Raw genomic sequence first — 18,314 nt, forward strand, 5'->3', positions numbered from 1 at the left:
AGCCGGTGCCTTGAGGCCGTTCAGCCCAATATTATTGAACTTGCAATCTCAGAAGCAAAAAAGTAAATTCCTTCTTTATCAGCTCTATGAATGACCTGAGGACCACAGTCTATGTTTCAGGAGCCAAGATGCTGTTAGGTCTTTCCAGGCCCCGATGCAGGAGTTTTCTTTCCCAGCAGTAGCTTGAGTTTGAGTGGTATTTTCCATGTCACCACCCCATACCTTCCCTGCAAAGCATTTCATTTTGAATAAAAGTCTAATGGCAGTTCTGACTCAGCCTGAGCTGGCCAGGCAGCGGGGCTGGCCCAAAGCCGGATCTGGGGATTGGACCCTGCAGGAGGCGCTCAGATTTCAGATGGGCCTTTTTCAGAGCTGTCCCAGCTACGGTCTACTTGGCAGTGGGGGGCAGGAGTGGGGACACTAATAATGTCAGAGGTCAGGTCTGAACGGGCTAAGAAGCACTACATGCAGACCCGGCAGGGCTGGTGAGACGGAGAATGGAAGTGAGCATGCCGATGACCAGCTGTGGGGGAGATTAGAGCCGTGGAGAGGTGCCAGGCTGCTGGAGGAGACAGACACGGGGACCGGAGTCCCCATACCCGCTTGCTGTTTTCCCAAGAACATTAGCTTACTTGAACAAGGTGGGAGGAAGTATTTTCTGGGTGCGTGAGTAAAGTCATGGGAAACAAGAGCTTGGTGTTTTATTTCCTGCTTTCTGGATGGCTTCCTATTGCTTCCTGACTACTCTCTAATAATAGTGCTTAATATTTATAGAGCACTCGCTCCGGGCCAAACCTTTCACCTGGATTATCTCATGGAAGCCGAACCACAGCCCTCCAAGTAGGCATTTTGGTTGTCCCCATTTTACAGATGAGGAAACTCTGAGTTCAAGGTCACAAAACTAGAACACTAAGGGAGTCAGAATGGGACCCCAGCTAAGCTGTCCCTGGAGTCTATACTTTTTTCACCTTCCTGCTATATAGCCTCTTGTTTATTTTTTGTAACTTTTTTAAGAAATCGAGGTAGCGTTGATATTCAACATTATGTGTTTCAGGTGTATGACATAGTGATTCATGACCTTAAAGGTTATATTCCACTTATAATTATTACAAAATGTTAGCCATGTTTCCTGAATATATCCTCATATTCATAACTCTTTTAGGTAAGGAGGATATTGATTAGAAAATCAGGAACTGTTCTGTACAGTACGTTAGCCATTCACCACATGTGGCTATGGAGCTCTTGAAATTGTGGGTGACTCAACCAAGGGACTGGATTTTTAATTTAGTTTTAGTTCGTTTAAGTTAAAATAGTCCCATGTGGTGAGAATCTGCTGTCTCGGCCAGCACGGGACAGGTCTGGAGCGCTTCCGTCTCTGCCGAGGTTCTGTTGGACGGCACCGGTGGAGGCTGGTTCCTTGGGGCCTTCCCCGTGCTCTGGACACCAGGCTGTTAGACTGCGGGCCCTCTGGGAGCAAGGACTGGTCCCTTCCCTTTCCTCTGGTTGTCCAGTGCCAGGTGCATCGTAGGTTCTCAGGAGACATCCAGTAAATGAGCCAAGGACCCTTGCCACACTTTGGGACAGGCCCTGGAGCTACAGAGAGAAAAGACTGCCCTGGTGGGGCTCACAAATGGAGAGGAAGCAGACTGGTGGGTTCTCTGCAGCCTGCATGACCAGCGTGTGATGGAAGGAAGTCCACACCGCTGATCGAGACCAGGGAGGGGTGCACGGAGGCCCTGGGGTGGTGGGAGAGCTCACGCCACCAGGGACGCCCTCCTGTAGGAGGGAGATTCTGAACTGCGTGTGGAAGGGTGAATAAGCACCAGCCTGGCAGGGCAATGGGAGAAGGGCGGACCTGGCAGGGGGTCCTGCGTATATTGTCCCAGAGTCCTGAGAGCCTGATTCCTACACCGGCCCCCGGGGTGGAGGCGGCATCGCAGAGTTAAGGAGCCCAGCCTTGTAAAGAAATCAAGTTTGGCACCCAAGTGGTTGAATGGGCTCTTGAGAAAGATAAGGATCATTTAAGGGGAGGATTTGGAGAACAGTACAGAATAGTTTCTTATCAAGATGAACAGGGCACAAGTTTGATGGGCAGGGCATGTTCAGGAACTTCACGGAGCAAATGGGACCTAGGCCAGGCCTGAAGGGTGGGAGATAAAGTGAGAGCCTGCAGCTCCTCACCCTGGGATCCTCCGTGGCCCCTGATCTTGGGCGTGGCGTCAGAGGTGCTTCAAAGACCTTGGCAAGACCTGGTCCTTCATTACCTCCATGCATTCCCCCGTTCAGCCTGCAAGTGTGTATGGAGGGAGTGCTCGATGCCAGCCCGGCTCTAGGGGCTGGGACTGCTGTGTGAGCAAGACTCAGACCCCCTCCAGAGACCTGCAGGGTAGCGGGAAAGACAGAAGGCAGGCCCTTCCTTTCAGTCTAACTTTATTGAGATGTCATTGGAGGACAATTAACAGCATATATTTATGGTACACAGTTTGGTTCGTTTTGACATCTGTAAACCCACATGAAACCATTACCACAAGCAAGATAATGAACATTTCTGCCACTCCCGGAAGTGTCCTGGTGCCCCCCAACCCCCTCGCAGCCCAGGTGCTCCCACAGCGCCTCCACCAGCTTTGAGCTGTCTGACTTAGCCGTGCACCGTCCCCTCTGCAGAGTGGGCTCTGGGAGCACGCAGACCCCCGTCTCGCGTGTGCCCCACACGTGGCGGAGCAGGGCGCCAGTAGATATTCGCAGGATGGATTGCAGGAAGGTCGAGGGGCGTGCGCGTGTGTGTGTCAGTTGGGCTAGTGGAGGTCGGTGAGCAGCCTGGCCCGAGAAGTGACCTCAGTGAGAGGTGAGGCAGCAACCGGCAGAGGAGGGGAATTTGGAAACCACAGAGATGAATTTAGGCCCTCCAGAGTAGTTTTGAACTTGTTTCAATCAGCAGGATTCCTTTTGTATAAATTGTGATTTAAATGGGCGGGGGACCCAGTGGAGGCCCTCAACCCCCCAAGGAGCCCCGTGGAACTCAGTTTGCAGTCTGGAGGCTTAGTTGGTTCTCAAAGAAGCTGAGCCGTCAGCCGTGACTTCCCTGTCCCCCCTGGACTGACAGGCCTGGAAGTGGGTGGACTGTGGTTGATAACAGCTGAGACGAAAACAGGCGGCCTCCTTCCTGTCACCGCCTCCCCTGGAGAAAGCAGCCCTAGTGTAGTCAGAGGAGAAACCCGAGCTCATCTTTTCTTTATGGGGAACAAAGTAAGGTTTGTTCCCGGCAAGGTAAGGGTTAGGAGAGAGAACTTGTGAGGCTAAGCCGAGACCTGCAATTACTTGATTAGCATCTTTACCAAAAAATTACTGAGGTTTTTCTCTGATTATACAAAGGGAACAGTACAGTACGACATTGTTTGTGTCAGAAAGATGAAAATGGGCCCAAACAAATGCCTCATGTGGCTACATTTTAATGTAAACGCGTAGAAAAGGGCAGTGAGGATGCTCACGGGATGGGGAGGGGTTCCCTCTGGTTTGATGCTAGACCGCGGTGGTGGTCCCAGGCGACTTATCTTTCCATACTCTTGTGAGTTTTTGAAAGAAAACACCCTCCTGCCTCACTTGTGTAATTTTGAAAAATACTACATGTTCTTTTTTAAATTGGAAAATATAGTCGAGTCCTAATCCTTTCTACTAGAGATAGCCACTGTTAGCTTTGAGGTTCCCTTCTGCCAACACTTTTTAAAAAAATAAAATCTGTACCAGTGTGTGAATATGTTAAATATGGCTGCTTTTCTTTTTAACCCCAAAAATGGTTGTATAAAATAGAGGGGTTTGTGTCTTGCTTTTTCTTCTCTTAAGCTTTCCCTGTGTCATTAAACATTCTCCAGAAAACACGGTATTTAACGCTCGCCTGGTGTTCCCTGACTGCGGCCAAGCCTCCCCCTGTCAGAGACACTCGGTTCTTTATGCCTGAGGGTCAGCGGTTGGAACAGCCCGGGGTTGTTGCTGCGGGGTTGGCAAAGGGGCCCTAGCTGACTAACCTCTGCCACGTTAACACGTGGTTTTTGGATCCGTAGCACCCCGAGCAGAAGGCAGACCGGTATTTTGTGTTATACAAACCGCCCCCTAAAGACAACATTCCCGCCCTAGTGGAGGAATACCTGGAACGCGCCACCTTCGTAGCCACTGACCTGGACTGGCTCCTGGCCCTGCCGCACGATAAATTCTGGTGCCAGGTAACGTCCTCCCACCATTCCCGCTAAGACCAGGCACATGCCATGCTGTTGGTTGGGTGCTGTTGTTTTTTTCCCCAGGAGATGCTTTTTCCTTCCTCTGCTTCTTACACTGGATCCCTAAGAGCAAACTGTGGTTGGAATTACTGTGTTCCATATCACCATCTTAATGATATTTACACAAACGCCTTCCACCATGGCATTTTTAGAAACTCGTGTTTCGCCCTTGGCTCATTTATGCCTCTTCAGTCCCGTGGGGTTGGCTGGCGTGTTTGCCCCAGGCCAGGGCTGATGGGCCATGAGCCCCGAAAGGTCCACAGGCCCTCGGACCCCAGTGATGCAGTGACTGGCTGTTCCCCTGTCGCCTGGCTTAGGTCATCTTCGACGAGACCCTGCAGAAGTGCCTGGACTCCTACCTGCGCTATGTGCCCCGGAAGTTCGATGAGTGGGTGGCCCCGGCCCCCGAGGTCGTTGACATGCAGAGGCGCCTCCACCGCAGCGTTTTTCTCACCTTCCTCCGTATGTCCACGCACAAGGAATCCAAAGTAAGCCCCGGGTCCTGTGACAGGTCGCCCCCACCACCTGACACCCCCGTGCTGGGCCCGCACCCCTGGGAATGCAGGCTCTGGAAGTATCGAGTTTCCTCTTTGTCTCCCCTCCGCTTTCATTCCCGCCATTGGGGAAGCAATCTGTGCCACCTCCCTCACCCTCTGAGCTGCCAGGTCGCCTGCATTACACCCAGTGTTTCCATCAGTGGGAGCCGAGGGCCCTGTGCCAGGGGGCGCGTGACTGCTTTTCCTTGCGCGTCAGAGGGCGAAGCACCGACTCTGATTTTTTCTAGAGGACCTCGGATGTGCTTTCTAAAAGCCTTTACTCCCCCACCCCGGTTTTATTTCTGTTAATTTTATTTATTTATTTGGCCAAATCATGTGGCATGTGCAATCAGGTGCTTCCCCGACCAGGGATCGAAACTTTGCTCCCTGCCGTGGAAGTGTGGAGTCTTAACCACTGACTGGACTGCCAGGGAAGTCCTTCCCCCCAATTTTAAAAATACTAACGCTGCCAAAAATATTTTGCAGATAATGAAAGTCGCCCACAAAATTCCCTTCCCTCAAAATAACCACTGTTAAGGTGCCTGTTCCTTCAGGGAGCTTTTTTCCTTTCAATGTGTTTGTGTTTCTGTGTGTGGTGCCCACATATTTACTTTAAAAATAGTATCTTTTCTGTTTTTTTAGCTTGTTAACATGGAAACTGTTAAATATACACAAAAGTATCATGACTCCCACGTACCCATTACCTGGCTTCAACAGTTAGCATCTTGCCGATCTTGTTTTCTCTCTCCCACTGAGTTTTCTGTTTTTCTTGAAGCATTTTATTTTATTTTTGTCCTTTTCAAGCTGTGCCCTGTGGCATGCAGGATCTTAGTTCCCTGACCAGGGATGGACCCTGAGCCCCCTTCCATTGGGAGCGCAGAGTTTCAGCCTCTGGACTACCAGGGAAGTCCAGTCTTGGAGTATTTTAAAGCAGTTGCAGACATCACGGTAGTTTACCTGTAAATAACTTCAGAATGAATCCCCAGCTGATGGTTTCACAGGGAGCTTCCGCTTCATTTTACACTAGGGTGAGTGACTGTTGCTCCAGGTCACTCCACGTGGCTTGGGCACATCCTTGGTGTGGACAGAGCTTCTTCTACTAGCCAGGCCCCCACCGATGGCCCCAACGGTTGTTTCCTGTGAGCTTGCTATTGCCCTGCCACGCACGTGTTTGGGGAGGTCTCTCATCCTTTCTTTGCTGTTCCTTAGGATCACTTCATTTCGCCCTCTGCTTTCGGAGAAATCCTCTACAACAACTTCCTGTTCGACATCCCGAAGATCCTGGACCTCTGCGTGCTTTTTGGAAAAGGCAACTCCCCGCTGCTGCAAAAGATGATAGGTGGGTAGGATGTGGGGCCCAGGGCCTTGGGGGGCGGGGGGCGCAGGTGGTGCAGAGATGACCCCCACGTGTCCACAGGGGGATCAGAGCAGCAGCAGCAGGTGGTGCTTGGAAGTGACTTAGCGGATGTGCGTGTCAGCAGGGGAGGGGCGACAGACAAGGGCAGATCTCAGAGCCCCGGTGTCAGGCTGGGTGTCCTGGCCCAAGGAGGGGGGCGTTTGCTTCCACAACGACAGCTAACCTTTTGCCTGAGCGTCTGCCAACACCCCGCCTGTGTCATCTCAGGCAGTACTCACAGCCACCCTGTGACGTCAGCGGTGTCACCACCCCCATTTACGGTTAAGGAAACTGAGGTTGAATGTTCGGGACTTGCCTGCAGGGCCGTGACTGATGAGTGGCCAAGCTGGTGTTGACGTCACGGGGGCCTGAGGCTCACACTCTGCCTCATGGGTGACGAGGCCGCCTCAGAAATGTTGAGATTTGCATAGCTTCTGAGAATAGACAGGGGTAGGGGTCAGAGGGGACTCCCTGGGGTCGTGGAGGGAACAGACATCAGCAGTTGGAGCCCATCGGAAGGCGGGGGTGCTCGCAGGCTCACACAGAAGCTTTGTTGGGAAGCTCCAGAGGGGACGGTGCCCCTGTGGGTTTGCCTTGGAAGAGGAGCCTGTGGCAACTGGCCCAACTGGTCACCCTGGACACTCTGTCAGCCCTTCTCACCCTGAGACTGTAGGATACGGTCTTCCTAATGCCCAGTTACAGAGCTCAATCACCCCTTGAAATGGTTTCCTTCCTTCCTTTCCCCTCCAACCCCAATGATAAAGGTAATTTAGGTTAATTTAGAAAATTTTGGAAGAGTATAAAATATAAAGAAGCAGGAAAGCAATTACCAAATTCCTGCCCTTACCGCCCCCCTCCCCCCGGAAGAGACGATCATTTGGTGATTATTCCCTTCTAGTCTTTTCTCTGCATATTTTTGAAAAATGTATTTAGGGGCTAATGCATATGAAATTTCACATCTAGCTCTTTCACTGGCACAAACTCTGGTTTCTCATTCAGGTCTAATCATTGGCCTGATCATCAGTTAATTTCTTGTATTTTCCCTGGGAAAAGACCCTTAATAATTATACTCTAGAACGAGAGGATGGGGTGAGTGCACAGAAGCAGCATGGTTAGTTAGAGAAACAATGATCAGGCCCGTCTGGCTGGAGCAGAGCATTCTGGGAGGGAGCGTGGGGTCAGGGGAAGAAGCTGGGGTCAGATCGGGGAGTGGGGAGGGCTCCGAGCCAGGGACCTGGGGAAGGGTACGTTGCTTGGTGGACAACCGGAAGGCCCTGGGGTCCAGCTGCCCAGTCCACAGCTGTAGATGGGCTGTGTCCCTTTGACTCGGGCAGTCAGCCGCTCTAAGCCTGAGTTTTCTCATTTGAAGAAAGGGAAGACTGATGAGGCATCCAGCCTGTAGGATGGTTGTGGGGAGTGAATATGAGGTGGGGCCCAGCACAGAGCCTGGCACGTTACAGGCACTTGGTACGTGTAAGCTCGTATCGTGACAGGGCCGCGGGAGCCTCTGGGAGCATGGAGCAGGGTGGGGAGCTGTCCGCTGACACGGTCCATCTGGCAGCACGCAGGTGGGGAGGGTGGTGATAGGAGGCCGTGGAGGGGCCCAGGGCTTCAGCGTGGGCTGGAACGGGAGAGCCTGGGCAGAGAGGGATACCCGAGAGGAGAGTCGATGGGGCTTCGTGAGGTCAGCTGGAGGGAGGAGTCTTAACCCCCCTGGAGAGTGAGTAGAGGCAAGGTCAGCGTTGGGTCTGGGGGCTGTCACCCGCTCAGAGGATCCAGGAGAAGAGGCCGTCTGGCCGCAGATGGGCGAGGCTGGAGCGAGAGAGGTCCGCCTGCTGCCGGGGCTCCGCATTTCTAGGGTCACTTGGCTCCTCTGAGAATCAGACGGAAGCTTGTCTCCAGGAAGACATACCCCCTCATAGATTTTGAGCTGTTTAAGAATGTTCTCATCCTCAGATTAAGAATCTGAAATCCGTTTACGAAGGGAAGCCCTGTCTTTGGCTCACGGAGGCTGGTTCACAGACAAGATGGCGGGATCGGGCCTCAGGCGCCCCTTCTTCCTGTGTGTGTGTCTGTCTGCCTGTCGGTCTGCAGGCCCCTTCTCCACACCCTCCAACATACACGTTAGCTCTCTTCCCAACCCTTGAGCAGAAGACAGGAGACACAGCATGGGGCAGCCTCTGCTTTCTCTGCCACAGAAGCTCTTGAGCAAAGCAGATCAGCTGGAAGAAGAGGCTTGACAAAGGAGGCGGGGTGGGGGTGGGGGTGGAGCACAGGAACTGACCGCCTGTCCTTCGGGCCGAAGCCCAGGCCTTGCCCTGTCCCCACCTCCCACTTTTTTTTTCCAACCTCAAGGCTGGTGTTGTGAATCAGCGAGTGTAATTGTGAAAGCCAGGCCTTTCAGTTAGGCTGTGAGACCTTGACCCTGCGGAGGACAGCCCTGGTCTCTTTGGCCATACCTCGCATGCACCCTGGGTTTCTGAACTGCTTCAGTCTAAGGACGGGTGCCATCACTTTGACTTTTTAGTTATTTCTTTAGGAGATCAAAAGTCAGATCTTCCCTGTCATTGGGATCAGATAAAGGAGAAGAAAGAGGCTCCGAAGAGCCTGAGGGTAGACTGAAATGTGATCTATTTTGACGCTCATAGAGCATTCCTATTACTCAGGGCTGAGCATGAGGAGGCTCCTGAGAGAGTGCCTTCCCCTGTGCCTGGCACTCCGGGTGTGGTGGGGACCGCCGTGTGGCCCGGGGATTGTGGGAGGAGGCCTGCTCCCAACAACTGGGTCGGGAGACTCTGAATGCAGAGGGTGACACCTGCCTTCTGGTGAACTCGGCGCTGGGAGGTCACTGCAGGCAGAGGGAAGGGGCAGTTTCCTTCTGTGAGGCTGAGGATGGTGTGAGGGAAGAATGCAATTCGAGGGATGGGAGAGGGTGGCAGGAGATGCCAGCAGAAGCCAGATCATGCAGGCCCTTTGTGCCACAGTCAGGAGTTCAAACGACCTTGAGGATGTCGCTAGGACGGTTCAATGAAGAAGAGCAGAGGCTGCGGGGAGACAGCTCGGTCACTCACTCCCCGCCCGTCAGGAGCAGGAGGTGGGAGCAGATGGTCAGGGAGAACTTCCTTCACAGGCTGAGGGGTCAGCACCCATCTGGAGTGGGAGATGCCAAGCAAGCTCCTGCCGGTAACACTTTCTGGAATCCCAGGACCAAGTGGCCTCCAGGAAAGCGTTTAGAGAAAGTCCAGCCACCTAGTGGCTCGCTTACTCACCCAGCCCCATCTGGCCTCTGAGCTCATTCATTTTCAAGCCCTCCGGGATGGAGTGAGGGCTGCAGGGTTATGTTGAAGGCAGCCAAGGACAGCCCTGCCCAAGGACGGAGGACACCTAGGACTCAGAGCGTCCTGACAGCCAGCCAGCCTTCGGTGCCAAGACTGCAGTGGGATGAGGAAGCCAGGCCCCTTTCTGAGGCGGTGCCATTTTGCACGTTCCTGCCCCTCGCAAGCTGTGATCCTCTGCCCGCTCCGTTGGGCGGCCTGAACACTCGGTTTCTGTCCCAGTGGCTGTGCTCTCTGACCACCACACTCACAGCAGCAGTATCTGGGGCACAGTGAACACGCGGGGCTTCCCTGGTGGCTCGGTGGTGAAGAATCCACCTGCAACGCAGGAGACGGGGGTTCTGTCCCTGGGTCAGGAAGATCCCCTGGAGGAGGGCGTGGCAACCCACTCCAGTATTCTTGCCTGGGAAGTCCCATGGACAGAGGAGCCTGGTGGGCTACAGTCCATGGGATTGCAAACAGCCGGGCATGACTGAGCGACTCAACAGCAACGCACACCCGGGGAGGGCCTTCATGTTCTGGGAGTAACTGCACGTGTGTGCTAAACCTCCCCCCAGGTCCTTGGCCAGCCTCTCACCTTGGAGGATGGCTGTGTATGGCCAGCGGGTTCAAAAGCAGCGGGTGAGAGAATTTCTAGAGAATTTCTCCAGAATCGGCCTGGCAGGACTCCTGGACTGTAGCACCCAGGTTTCTTGGGCAAAGAGATCACGTCTCCTAATTTTCCTGGATGACTCACTCCCGTTTACAAAGCCAACACTGTCATACAAGGCACGGTGCCCAAGTACAATCACTCCCCGGGGACGGCAGGGTGAGCTGGTTTGACCAGGACGGGTGGGTCTTTTACGTAATTCGCTGGGGCAGAGGTGCTGAAAAGGTTAAATTGTACTGAGGCGAGGCCCCTCCCTCACCCTGGGGAAGTTTCTAGGCTGGGCCAGAGCTCTGTGCCAGCAGGGCCCGGGGCCAGGACTGCAGTGGTGCAGGCAAGCTCAGGAGAGGGGCGAAAGGTCACAGAACATGCTGGCAGCCATGTGGAACTTGTCTTCCATCCTGTCCACCCCCACCGTCTTTCCCCAATTCCTACCTTTCTCTTCTCTTTTCAGGAAACATCTTTATCCAGCAGCCAAGTTACTATAATGATCTGGACGAAACCATGCCCACCATCCTTCAGGTGCCACCTCTTCTGCCTGCCCTGGGGAGGGTGGGGGGGATGGGGGCGGGGCAGACCCCTTCTCCTACCTGGTGATGTTGCTCCACTTTCCTGCAAGAGTCTGGGGGAAATCCCCCCACCCCAGACCATCTCTGTGTTCTGCCCCTCACTTCACTCCTTCGAATTTGTCCTTTCTCTAACAGGGCTGCACTCTGAGGGCCATGCAGCGCTCACACAGAAGGGGCTTGCGGTGCATTCTGTGCTGTCTCTCAACAGCCATCTGCCCCGGGAATACCCCTGTACGACTCTCAAGTCCGAGCTCTAAAGCCCCATAAAATCATTTTTATGCAATAATGCTTATTGTAGAAACTTTGGGAAATTACAATAAATAAATAAATAGAAGAAGATGAACCTTCCTCCGTAATCCCACCACCAGGAGATAAGCACTGTTCACAGTACTCTCTAGAATTTTACTGCCAGTGTACTTAAGTGTGGTGCTCAGTTGCTAAGTCATGTCCGGCTCTTTGCAACACCATGGATTGTAGCCCACCAGGCTCAGACTCTGTCCACGGGATTTCCTAGGCAAGAATACTGGAGTGGCTGCCATTTGCTTCTCCAACTTAAATGTGGTGCAATCCACAATGGGCTCTGTTTTCCCCCTCACTATTGATTTGTCTTTTATTGCAGTACAGTTCCCATAAATCGCCTTGCCCAGGGCATCCAAAAATACATGTTGCTGACTATCTCCTAAATATCCATCCCCATACACCTGTCCAGCCGATCCCAGTCACATCCACAGGGTTTACATACTTTTCATCATCATCGTCCTCACCACAGTCCTGTAGGAAGGATGACCGCATGATTCCCTTTTGACACAGGTTCCATTCTGAGAAGGTCACTGAGAAGGTCACTGTCTCACCTGGTGTCCCAGGGACACTGGCATATATCCTGAAGATTCCAAGGCAGTGTTGGGGTCACCAGTCGCTCGCTGCAGGACGGGGTCCCCGCTGCCAGTTCGGTAGGATGTCAGAGAGTCACCTCCTGTGTTCACAGGTCTTCAGCAATATCCTCCAGCACTGTGGTCTGCATGGGGACGGGGCCAGTGCCACACCCCAGAGGCTCGAGGAGAGGGGCCGGCTCACCCCCAGCGACATGCCTCTCCCGGTGAGCCTGCCCTTCAGCCCGGCTGCTTTCTGGCCAAGAGAAGGCCTGGAGCTTCCCCCGCTGCTCACAGCCCTCACCCCACCCTGCAGGCAGCTCGCCCATCATGCAGGCTTTAGGACACTGGCTTTCTCACTTCGTTTATGGAGTCTCAGAGGGAACAGCATGGAGGTTTAGCCTTCGCTTAGTTCAGCTGGACGGGTTCCTGGGTGCGTTACTCACGGGGCCATTCATCCATGGCACCAGCATGCCCCGAGGGGCCCCCAGCACATGCTGGGCCCCCAGGCTGGGCCGTGAGGCCCAGTAGTTACAGAAGCAGACGCCTGTGTTTGCACCGGAGTTAGGGCAGGGGCGAGGCTGCAGCGGGCGGCCCTCCCGCAGCTCGCGCTGTCGTGGGAAAGCGGGCCTTAAACAAGCGTTCCCGAAAAGGGTGCAGCCAGTGCCGTGGGAGCCGTGAGCCGCAGAGAGGTTCCCTTATCTGTAAAGTGGAGGTCTGACCGGCGGCCCAGCCTCTTGCTTGAGTTGTTAGGAGAATCAGGGAGCGCTGAGGAAGCCCTGCCTGTTCTCAGCACGCTCTCCAGACCCCACAGAGAGTGGGCGCTGGCTGTCCTGGCCTCCCTGGGGTGTGTGTTCTCTGCGGGACCTCAGGCGCTGTCTTCACATTCAGGGATGGGTTCTCCTTCGGCTTCAAAGAGAGACGCGTATTAACGCGGAGGAAGAGGTCACCCTAGACCTCCCTGGGCGTGCGTCCGCTGCAGCTGGGGCAGGCGGGCCCAGGGGAACCCTGGGCTCTGTCTGCTTTGCCTCAGACCCTCTCCAGAGCTGTCCCTGGGGGAGAATAATGCGGTGTTTTGCTTCTGCCTGACAGGAGTTAAAGGACGTCGTCCTCTACCTTTGTGACACCTGCACCACCCTCTGGGCCTTTCTGGACATCTTCCCTCTGGCTTGTCCGACCTTCCAGAAACACGACTTCTGTTACAGGTACAGTGGTTGCAGCCGAGGTCCGGGTTCACACCCACATTCAGCCGATATTTACTCAGAACATGCCGGGCCCCCTCTTCCAGCGCCCGCCTGCATGGAGGCTGCATTTGAGAAGGACTTTTACTGGGGGGCTAAGAGCAGGGGAGGGGAGGGAGAAAAACGCCAGCCAAGGGCGGGGCAGTTTCCATTCAGACCCGGTCTGCTGCAGACTCCCCGGCCTGGGCGGGCACCGCGAGTGCCGGAGGCCGAGGAGGCTCAGGCTGAGGACTCCGGCCTCCAGGCGGGGAGGCGCGCACGCGAGCAGATGTGCGTCTGCGTGGGGCCAGCTGGTGGGGCCGTATCAGGAATGCAGACGAGGGAGCATGGTTCTGTCTGGAGGAATAAGAGATGGTTTCGGGGTGACCCTTAGATGAAACCTTAAGAATGAACAGCAACCTGCCTGGCACAGAAAGTCTGCCGTGGCCGGAAGGGCATTCCAACTGCAGAGTGAAGCCTGCGGTGGCCCAGATCCTGGAGAAGCCGCGGAGTGCAGTGTGACATGGGGTGGGAGTCGGGGAGTGGGCTTGGGGAGCAGGCGACCGCAAGATGCGGCCCCAGGGAAGTCAGACCTGGTGTGCGACGTGTGCTGGTGGGGAATGGGGCCTTTAGGTGGAGGCAGGAGGCTTCTATCCAAAGAAGTCATAGAAAGATCCTGCTGTGATGGAGAAAGACCAAGAGGGGCATACAGGGGAGGGAGAAAGACCCTCTTTGCCCACTTAGCCCTGTGGGCATCCGTTCCTTGGGCAATGAGAAAGGGGTGCCGGGACGGTGGCTGGTAACTGGCTCGTTGCCTGGCGACAGTGGGGGGTGGGGGCTGTCCTGTTCTCAGTGGCCTCCAGCTGTTCTTGCCAGGCATCTCCCCCCACCATTCTGGGAGCTACCCAACTCCATCCCCCCAGCCCTCTGTCCACTGGGTCATCTGCCCAGCTATCCCACAAAACATTTATCTAGCGCAGACATGTGTCAGAGATGGCAGCTGGCACCCTGAGCCCACTGGGTCCCCTCAGCTCTTAAAAATCAGACATGAGGATTGCTCAGCCTCCCGGAGAATGTTAGAAAAAAGCACCGATCCACACTGTCCCCAGAAGAAAAGGGTGGGGATGGGACTTTTAAAAATGTTGTCACAATTTTTTAAAGGTATTTACCTCATGGTAAATGTGACAAACTGGAAACCTGGGAACTCCCCAGAGGTAGGAAATGAAAATCACTCTGAACAATCAGGCTGTTCTTAGGCTTATTTTCATTCACCATGAGCACTTTCCCATTTTGCGAAATGGGGCACAGATGGCCTTGGAAAGGGTCTCTGGAGATGGGAGGGACCTTGCCGGAAGAGCTGAGTTTCCTAAGAGGTACCTGGAAGGCATCACAATGGACATGAGTTTGAGTAAACTCCAGGAGACGGTGAAGGACAGGCGAGCTTGGCGTGCTGCCGTCCATGGGGTCACAAACAGTCAGGCTCGACTTAGCGACCGGACAACAACCGCCCCTGGAGGCAGGGGCACAGCTCCACCCACTTCAGGGTGAGGAGGAAGAAAGGAAAACATTTTTGACTGCCAGTGACCCTGGCTTTGGCAAGGGACAGCTGCCTCCGACCCACAAATAGCCTGAGGCCGGCTCAGCCTGTTCCAACTGTGCTGGAGGCCAGGAAGGCGTGCTGAGCAGAGGCCTCGGTCCGGAGGGCTCCAGGCAAGGGGTTACCTCACCAAACACCCTCCAGCTAATCTCTCTGAGTAGCCTTCTCCGCCTTCCTCTCCTTCTGCACTGTAATTTTCTGAGCAAATAATATATTCACAGGGTATATAAAACACATATTGAAAAGTCTCCCTCTCCCCCTTCTCCACTTCTGTTTCTCACACACAACCATTGGGTTAGTTTTTTTGTGGAATTTTCCAAAGATATGCATGTAAATATGCACATATAAGCAAATAAACACATTATCTACCTCCACCCTCTTTTTAATATTTCATATACTGGCATATTGGGCGTCCCAGGTGACTGAGTGGTAAAGTGTCCACCTGCCAATGCAGGAGACTTAGGAGATTCGGGCTGAATCCTTGGGTCAGGAAGATACCCTGAAGGAGGAAACGGCAATCCACTCCAGCATCTTGCCTGAAAAATCCCACAGACAGAGGAGCCTGGCAGGCTATAGTTCCTGCGGTTGCAAAGAGTCGAACATGACAGCATGCACATGTACCGGCATATTATGAGTGCTATATGTACTGTAGGCATTTTACTTTTAAATTTAATGCATATCTGTGCATGAACCACCTTCAGTCTTTGGTATCTCTGTGTAGAACTCCATTGTAGGGGACCCCAGACCCCAGAGATGGCATTTTAGGTTTTTTCCAACTGTTTGCTATTACCAAAAAAAAAAAACAACAAACATTGCCATGAAGGCTAACTTTGCACCTAGGTCATTGTGTACTTTTACAACTATATCTGAGGAATAAATTCCTAGAAGTAGAATTGCAGGAACAGATGGTACATGCAGTTGAAATTTTCACGGATTTCGCCAAATCACCCTCCATAGGGGCTGTTTCAATTTACCCTTTCACCAACAGTGTATCATGGCAACGCCTGACTCTCTTTGAGCCAAACTGTCTTCTGGGTGCCACGCTGTGGGCCTCAGAAGCCGTGCCCCTTTTGGCCTGCCTCCCCACGTCTACGGACAGCCCCACACCAGGAAAAAGTTGCCAGGAGCCAGCAATCGACAGACAAATGTTCACAGGGTACATTGCATCTGCTGCTGCAGATTCAGCTCTGTCCTAGGCACGTCAGCTGCTTTTCTGGCTTTGGGAACTTAAGATGTTCAGAGATGGAATTACGCCCCGGGAGAGAGGTAGCTGCATTTTAAGGTGTAAGATCAGCATCTTCTGAGTGCGGTGTGTCGGTTCCAGAGAGGAATGGTCACAGGGGTGAGCTGATGGTCAGGAAGCATGTGGCTCGGATGGAGAGCTGGGTTTTGTGTGTTTTTTTAATTGGAGTATAGTTGATTTACAGTATTTGGTTAGTTTCAAGTGTATAGCAAAGTGAATCAGATATGTATATATACATACATACATACATACATACATACATACATATATATATGTATATATATATATAGGCTTCCCTGGTGGCTCAGTGGGGAAGAATCTGCCTGCCAATGCAGGAGATGCAAGTGGTTGGGAAGATCCCTTGGAGAAGGAAATGGCAACCCACTGCAGTATTCTTGCCTGGAAAATCCCATGGACAGAGGAGCCTGGCAGGCAATGGGCCATGGGGTCGCAAAGAGTCGGACAACTTCGCAACTGAACAACAACCAAATATATGTGTGTCCATTCTTTTTCAGATTCTTTTTTTTTTTTTTTAATAATTTTTATTTTTTTGGCATGTGGGATCTTAGTTCCCTGACCAGGGATTGAACCTGTGCCCTCTGCGTTGGGAGCACCGAGCTTTAACCACCTGACTACCAGGGAAGTCCCCAGCTTCTTTTCCCACATAGGTTGTTGCAGAGTATTGGGTAGAGCTCCCTGTGCTGCACAGTATAGGTCTCTCTTTCACCTGTGACAGGAGGTCTAGGTTCATCTCAGTCTCCTAATTTAGGGGGTGGAGAGTTTAAGTCTGAGTTGAGGACAGGTGGCTGTGAGGTTACCGAGGTGAGAAGCCAGCTTGGCTGGGCTGTACCAGGTACAGAGGTACCAGACAGAGGAGTTTCACTCTGATATCACAGGAGGTAGGGAGCTGCTGGCAGCTTCTGAGCAAGAAGAAGGTCACCTTGTATCTATTCCTCAAAGCTTGGTGCGTCCTGGGTGGCCCACTCGTTGCTCTGTGAGAACGAGCGCCTCTTGGATTCCCATCTGAGCAGGGGGCGAGCTCCAGGTCACTGCCCACCAGGCTCTTCCTAGGACCAGCCACAGTGGAGCAATCCAGGGTGAGGGAGACACTTGTCTTGGGGACAATCTGGCAGGAAGAAATGGGCCCTCCCACTCCCTTGAGCGTGCTTTGATTTTTCTAAGGAAGTGTGAGATTTCTGAACTAATCCGGCCTTTTACCCCGTATGTGTCACTGCAGGCTAGCTTCCTTTTACGAAATAGCCATTCCCGAACTGGAGTCTGCAATTAAGAAGAGGAGGCTTGAAGACAGCAAGTGAGGCAGGGACAAAACTGAGGGGTGTTGTGGGAGAGCCCCAGCTCACCTGTGCTGGGCGTCAGCACCCCTTCTCTACACCAAGGGCCAAGGGCCGGGGACGAGAGGCCCCGCACATTTGGCTGGCGCTTCCCTCCCTACCTAGCAGCCTCCTGGCGGCAAGGAAGCTTTTCCCCCTCAGCTGCTGCTCCAGACTCATTAACCCGCTGGTTCCTGAGCCACCGTTTGAGCTGACAGGTGGCCCTGGAACCAGCCAGCCTCTCGGAGCCTGTGGCCCTTTGCCAGCTGCTGTCAGCAGCGAACTGTGAGGCTTTCTCAGCCCCGGGGGGTGGAGGGCTGGGTAGGGGGCACCTGCAAAGGCTGTGAAGAAACTCCCCTGGTGCCTTTCTGCCTCTCAGATCTACTTTTTTCCTCTCTGGCCTCCAAGGCTGCTAGGTGACCTGTGGCAGAGGCTCTCCCATTCCAGGAAGAAGCTACTGGAGATTCTCCACATCCTCCTGAATCAGACCTGCCTCCTCCCAGTCCTGGAAAGCAGGTGGGTGCTCGGGATCCCCTGCCCGCCCAGGCGGAAGAGCGCCTTACCCAAGCCCGGCTGGGGCACTGCCCTCACTGCACGGGGCTCCCTCCCCTGCCCCGGGGTTGCAGAGCAAAGATGGGAAACCAGGAAGAATGAGGGAGGCCACAGAGGGGTGGGGCGGGCCGGGAAGGAGCCGAGCCTGTCTGCAGGGAGTGAGCGCATCCTCTTCTCTGTGTCCTGTTCCAGCTGTGATAACGTCCAGGGCTTCATCGAAGACTTCCTTCAGATCTTCAGCTCCTTGCTGCAGGAGAAGAGGTGAGCTGGGAGCAGCAGCGGGAGCGGGCCCAGCCCTCCCACCAGCCCCAGGAGAGACCTTCCAAAACAGAGCCCCTGCCCTGGCCTCACCACGATCTAAGCTTTTGGCCTTTGTGGTTGGGCGGCAGACATGGGGAGCGGCAAACCAGCCTGGTGTTCCCCCCCACCCTCAAAGTCCGGCCCCCGCCCCACCACCCCTCTTAACTCCCGCCCCCCGCCCCACCACCCTCTGACTCCCGCCCCGCTCCAGGTTCCTGCGGGACTACGATGCGCTCTTCCCCGTGGCCGATGACGTCAGCCTTCTGCAGCAGGCGTCATCTGCCCTGTATCCTTCCACCGCGGCCTCCGGGGTGGGCCTGGCCCTGGGTCCTGGGTCCTGACCGGGTTGGACCTGGAGGAGTGGAGGGGCCGTTTAGCCCCAGAACATGTGGGAGCCAGCTTTTCCTGACACCCTGTTTTGGGAGGAGACAACTGCTCTGATCCTCGGG

At 54.0% G+C, this 18,314-nt stretch overlaps 1 protein-coding gene across 6 annotated transcripts in view; it reads left to right on the forward strand.

The window, feature by feature from the left end:
* ASCC2 (activating signal cointegrator 1 complex subunit 2) overlaps nt 1-18,314 on the forward strand; it is a 35,651-nt gene that overhangs the window by 5,159 nt on the left and 12,178 nt on the right. For 3 of the 6 annotated variants that reach the window (XM_043901384.1, XM_043901386.1, XM_043901385.1), the window contains 10 exons: nt 4,059-4,217; nt 4,589-4,759; nt 6,017-6,146; nt 10,639-10,706; nt 11,739-11,849; nt 12,715-12,827; nt 16,920-16,994; nt 17,422-17,529; nt 17,758-17,826; nt 18,077-18,151. In XM_043901384.1, coding sequence (XP_043757319.1) covers nt 4,059-4,217; nt 4,589-4,759; nt 6,017-6,146; nt 10,639-10,706; nt 11,739-11,849; nt 12,715-12,827; nt 16,920-16,994; nt 17,422-17,529; nt 17,758-17,826; nt 18,077-18,151 — 1,079 coding nt within the window. The remainder of the gene's footprint in view (nt 1-4,058; nt 4,218-4,588; nt 4,760-6,016; nt 6,147-10,638; nt 10,707-11,738; nt 11,850-12,714; nt 12,828-16,919; nt 16,995-17,421; nt 17,530-17,757; nt 17,827-18,076; nt 18,152-18,314) is intronic. The other 3 variants (XM_043901388.1, XM_043901389.1, XM_043901387.1) reach the window with 2 other exon arrangements.

The sequence above is a fragment of the Cervus elaphus genome, chromosome 5 (genome assembly GCF_910594005.1).
Source record: "Cervus elaphus chromosome 5, mCerEla1.1, whole genome shotgun sequence".
Lineage (NCBI taxonomy): Eukaryota > Metazoa > Chordata > Mammalia > Artiodactyla > Cervidae > Cervus > Cervus elaphus.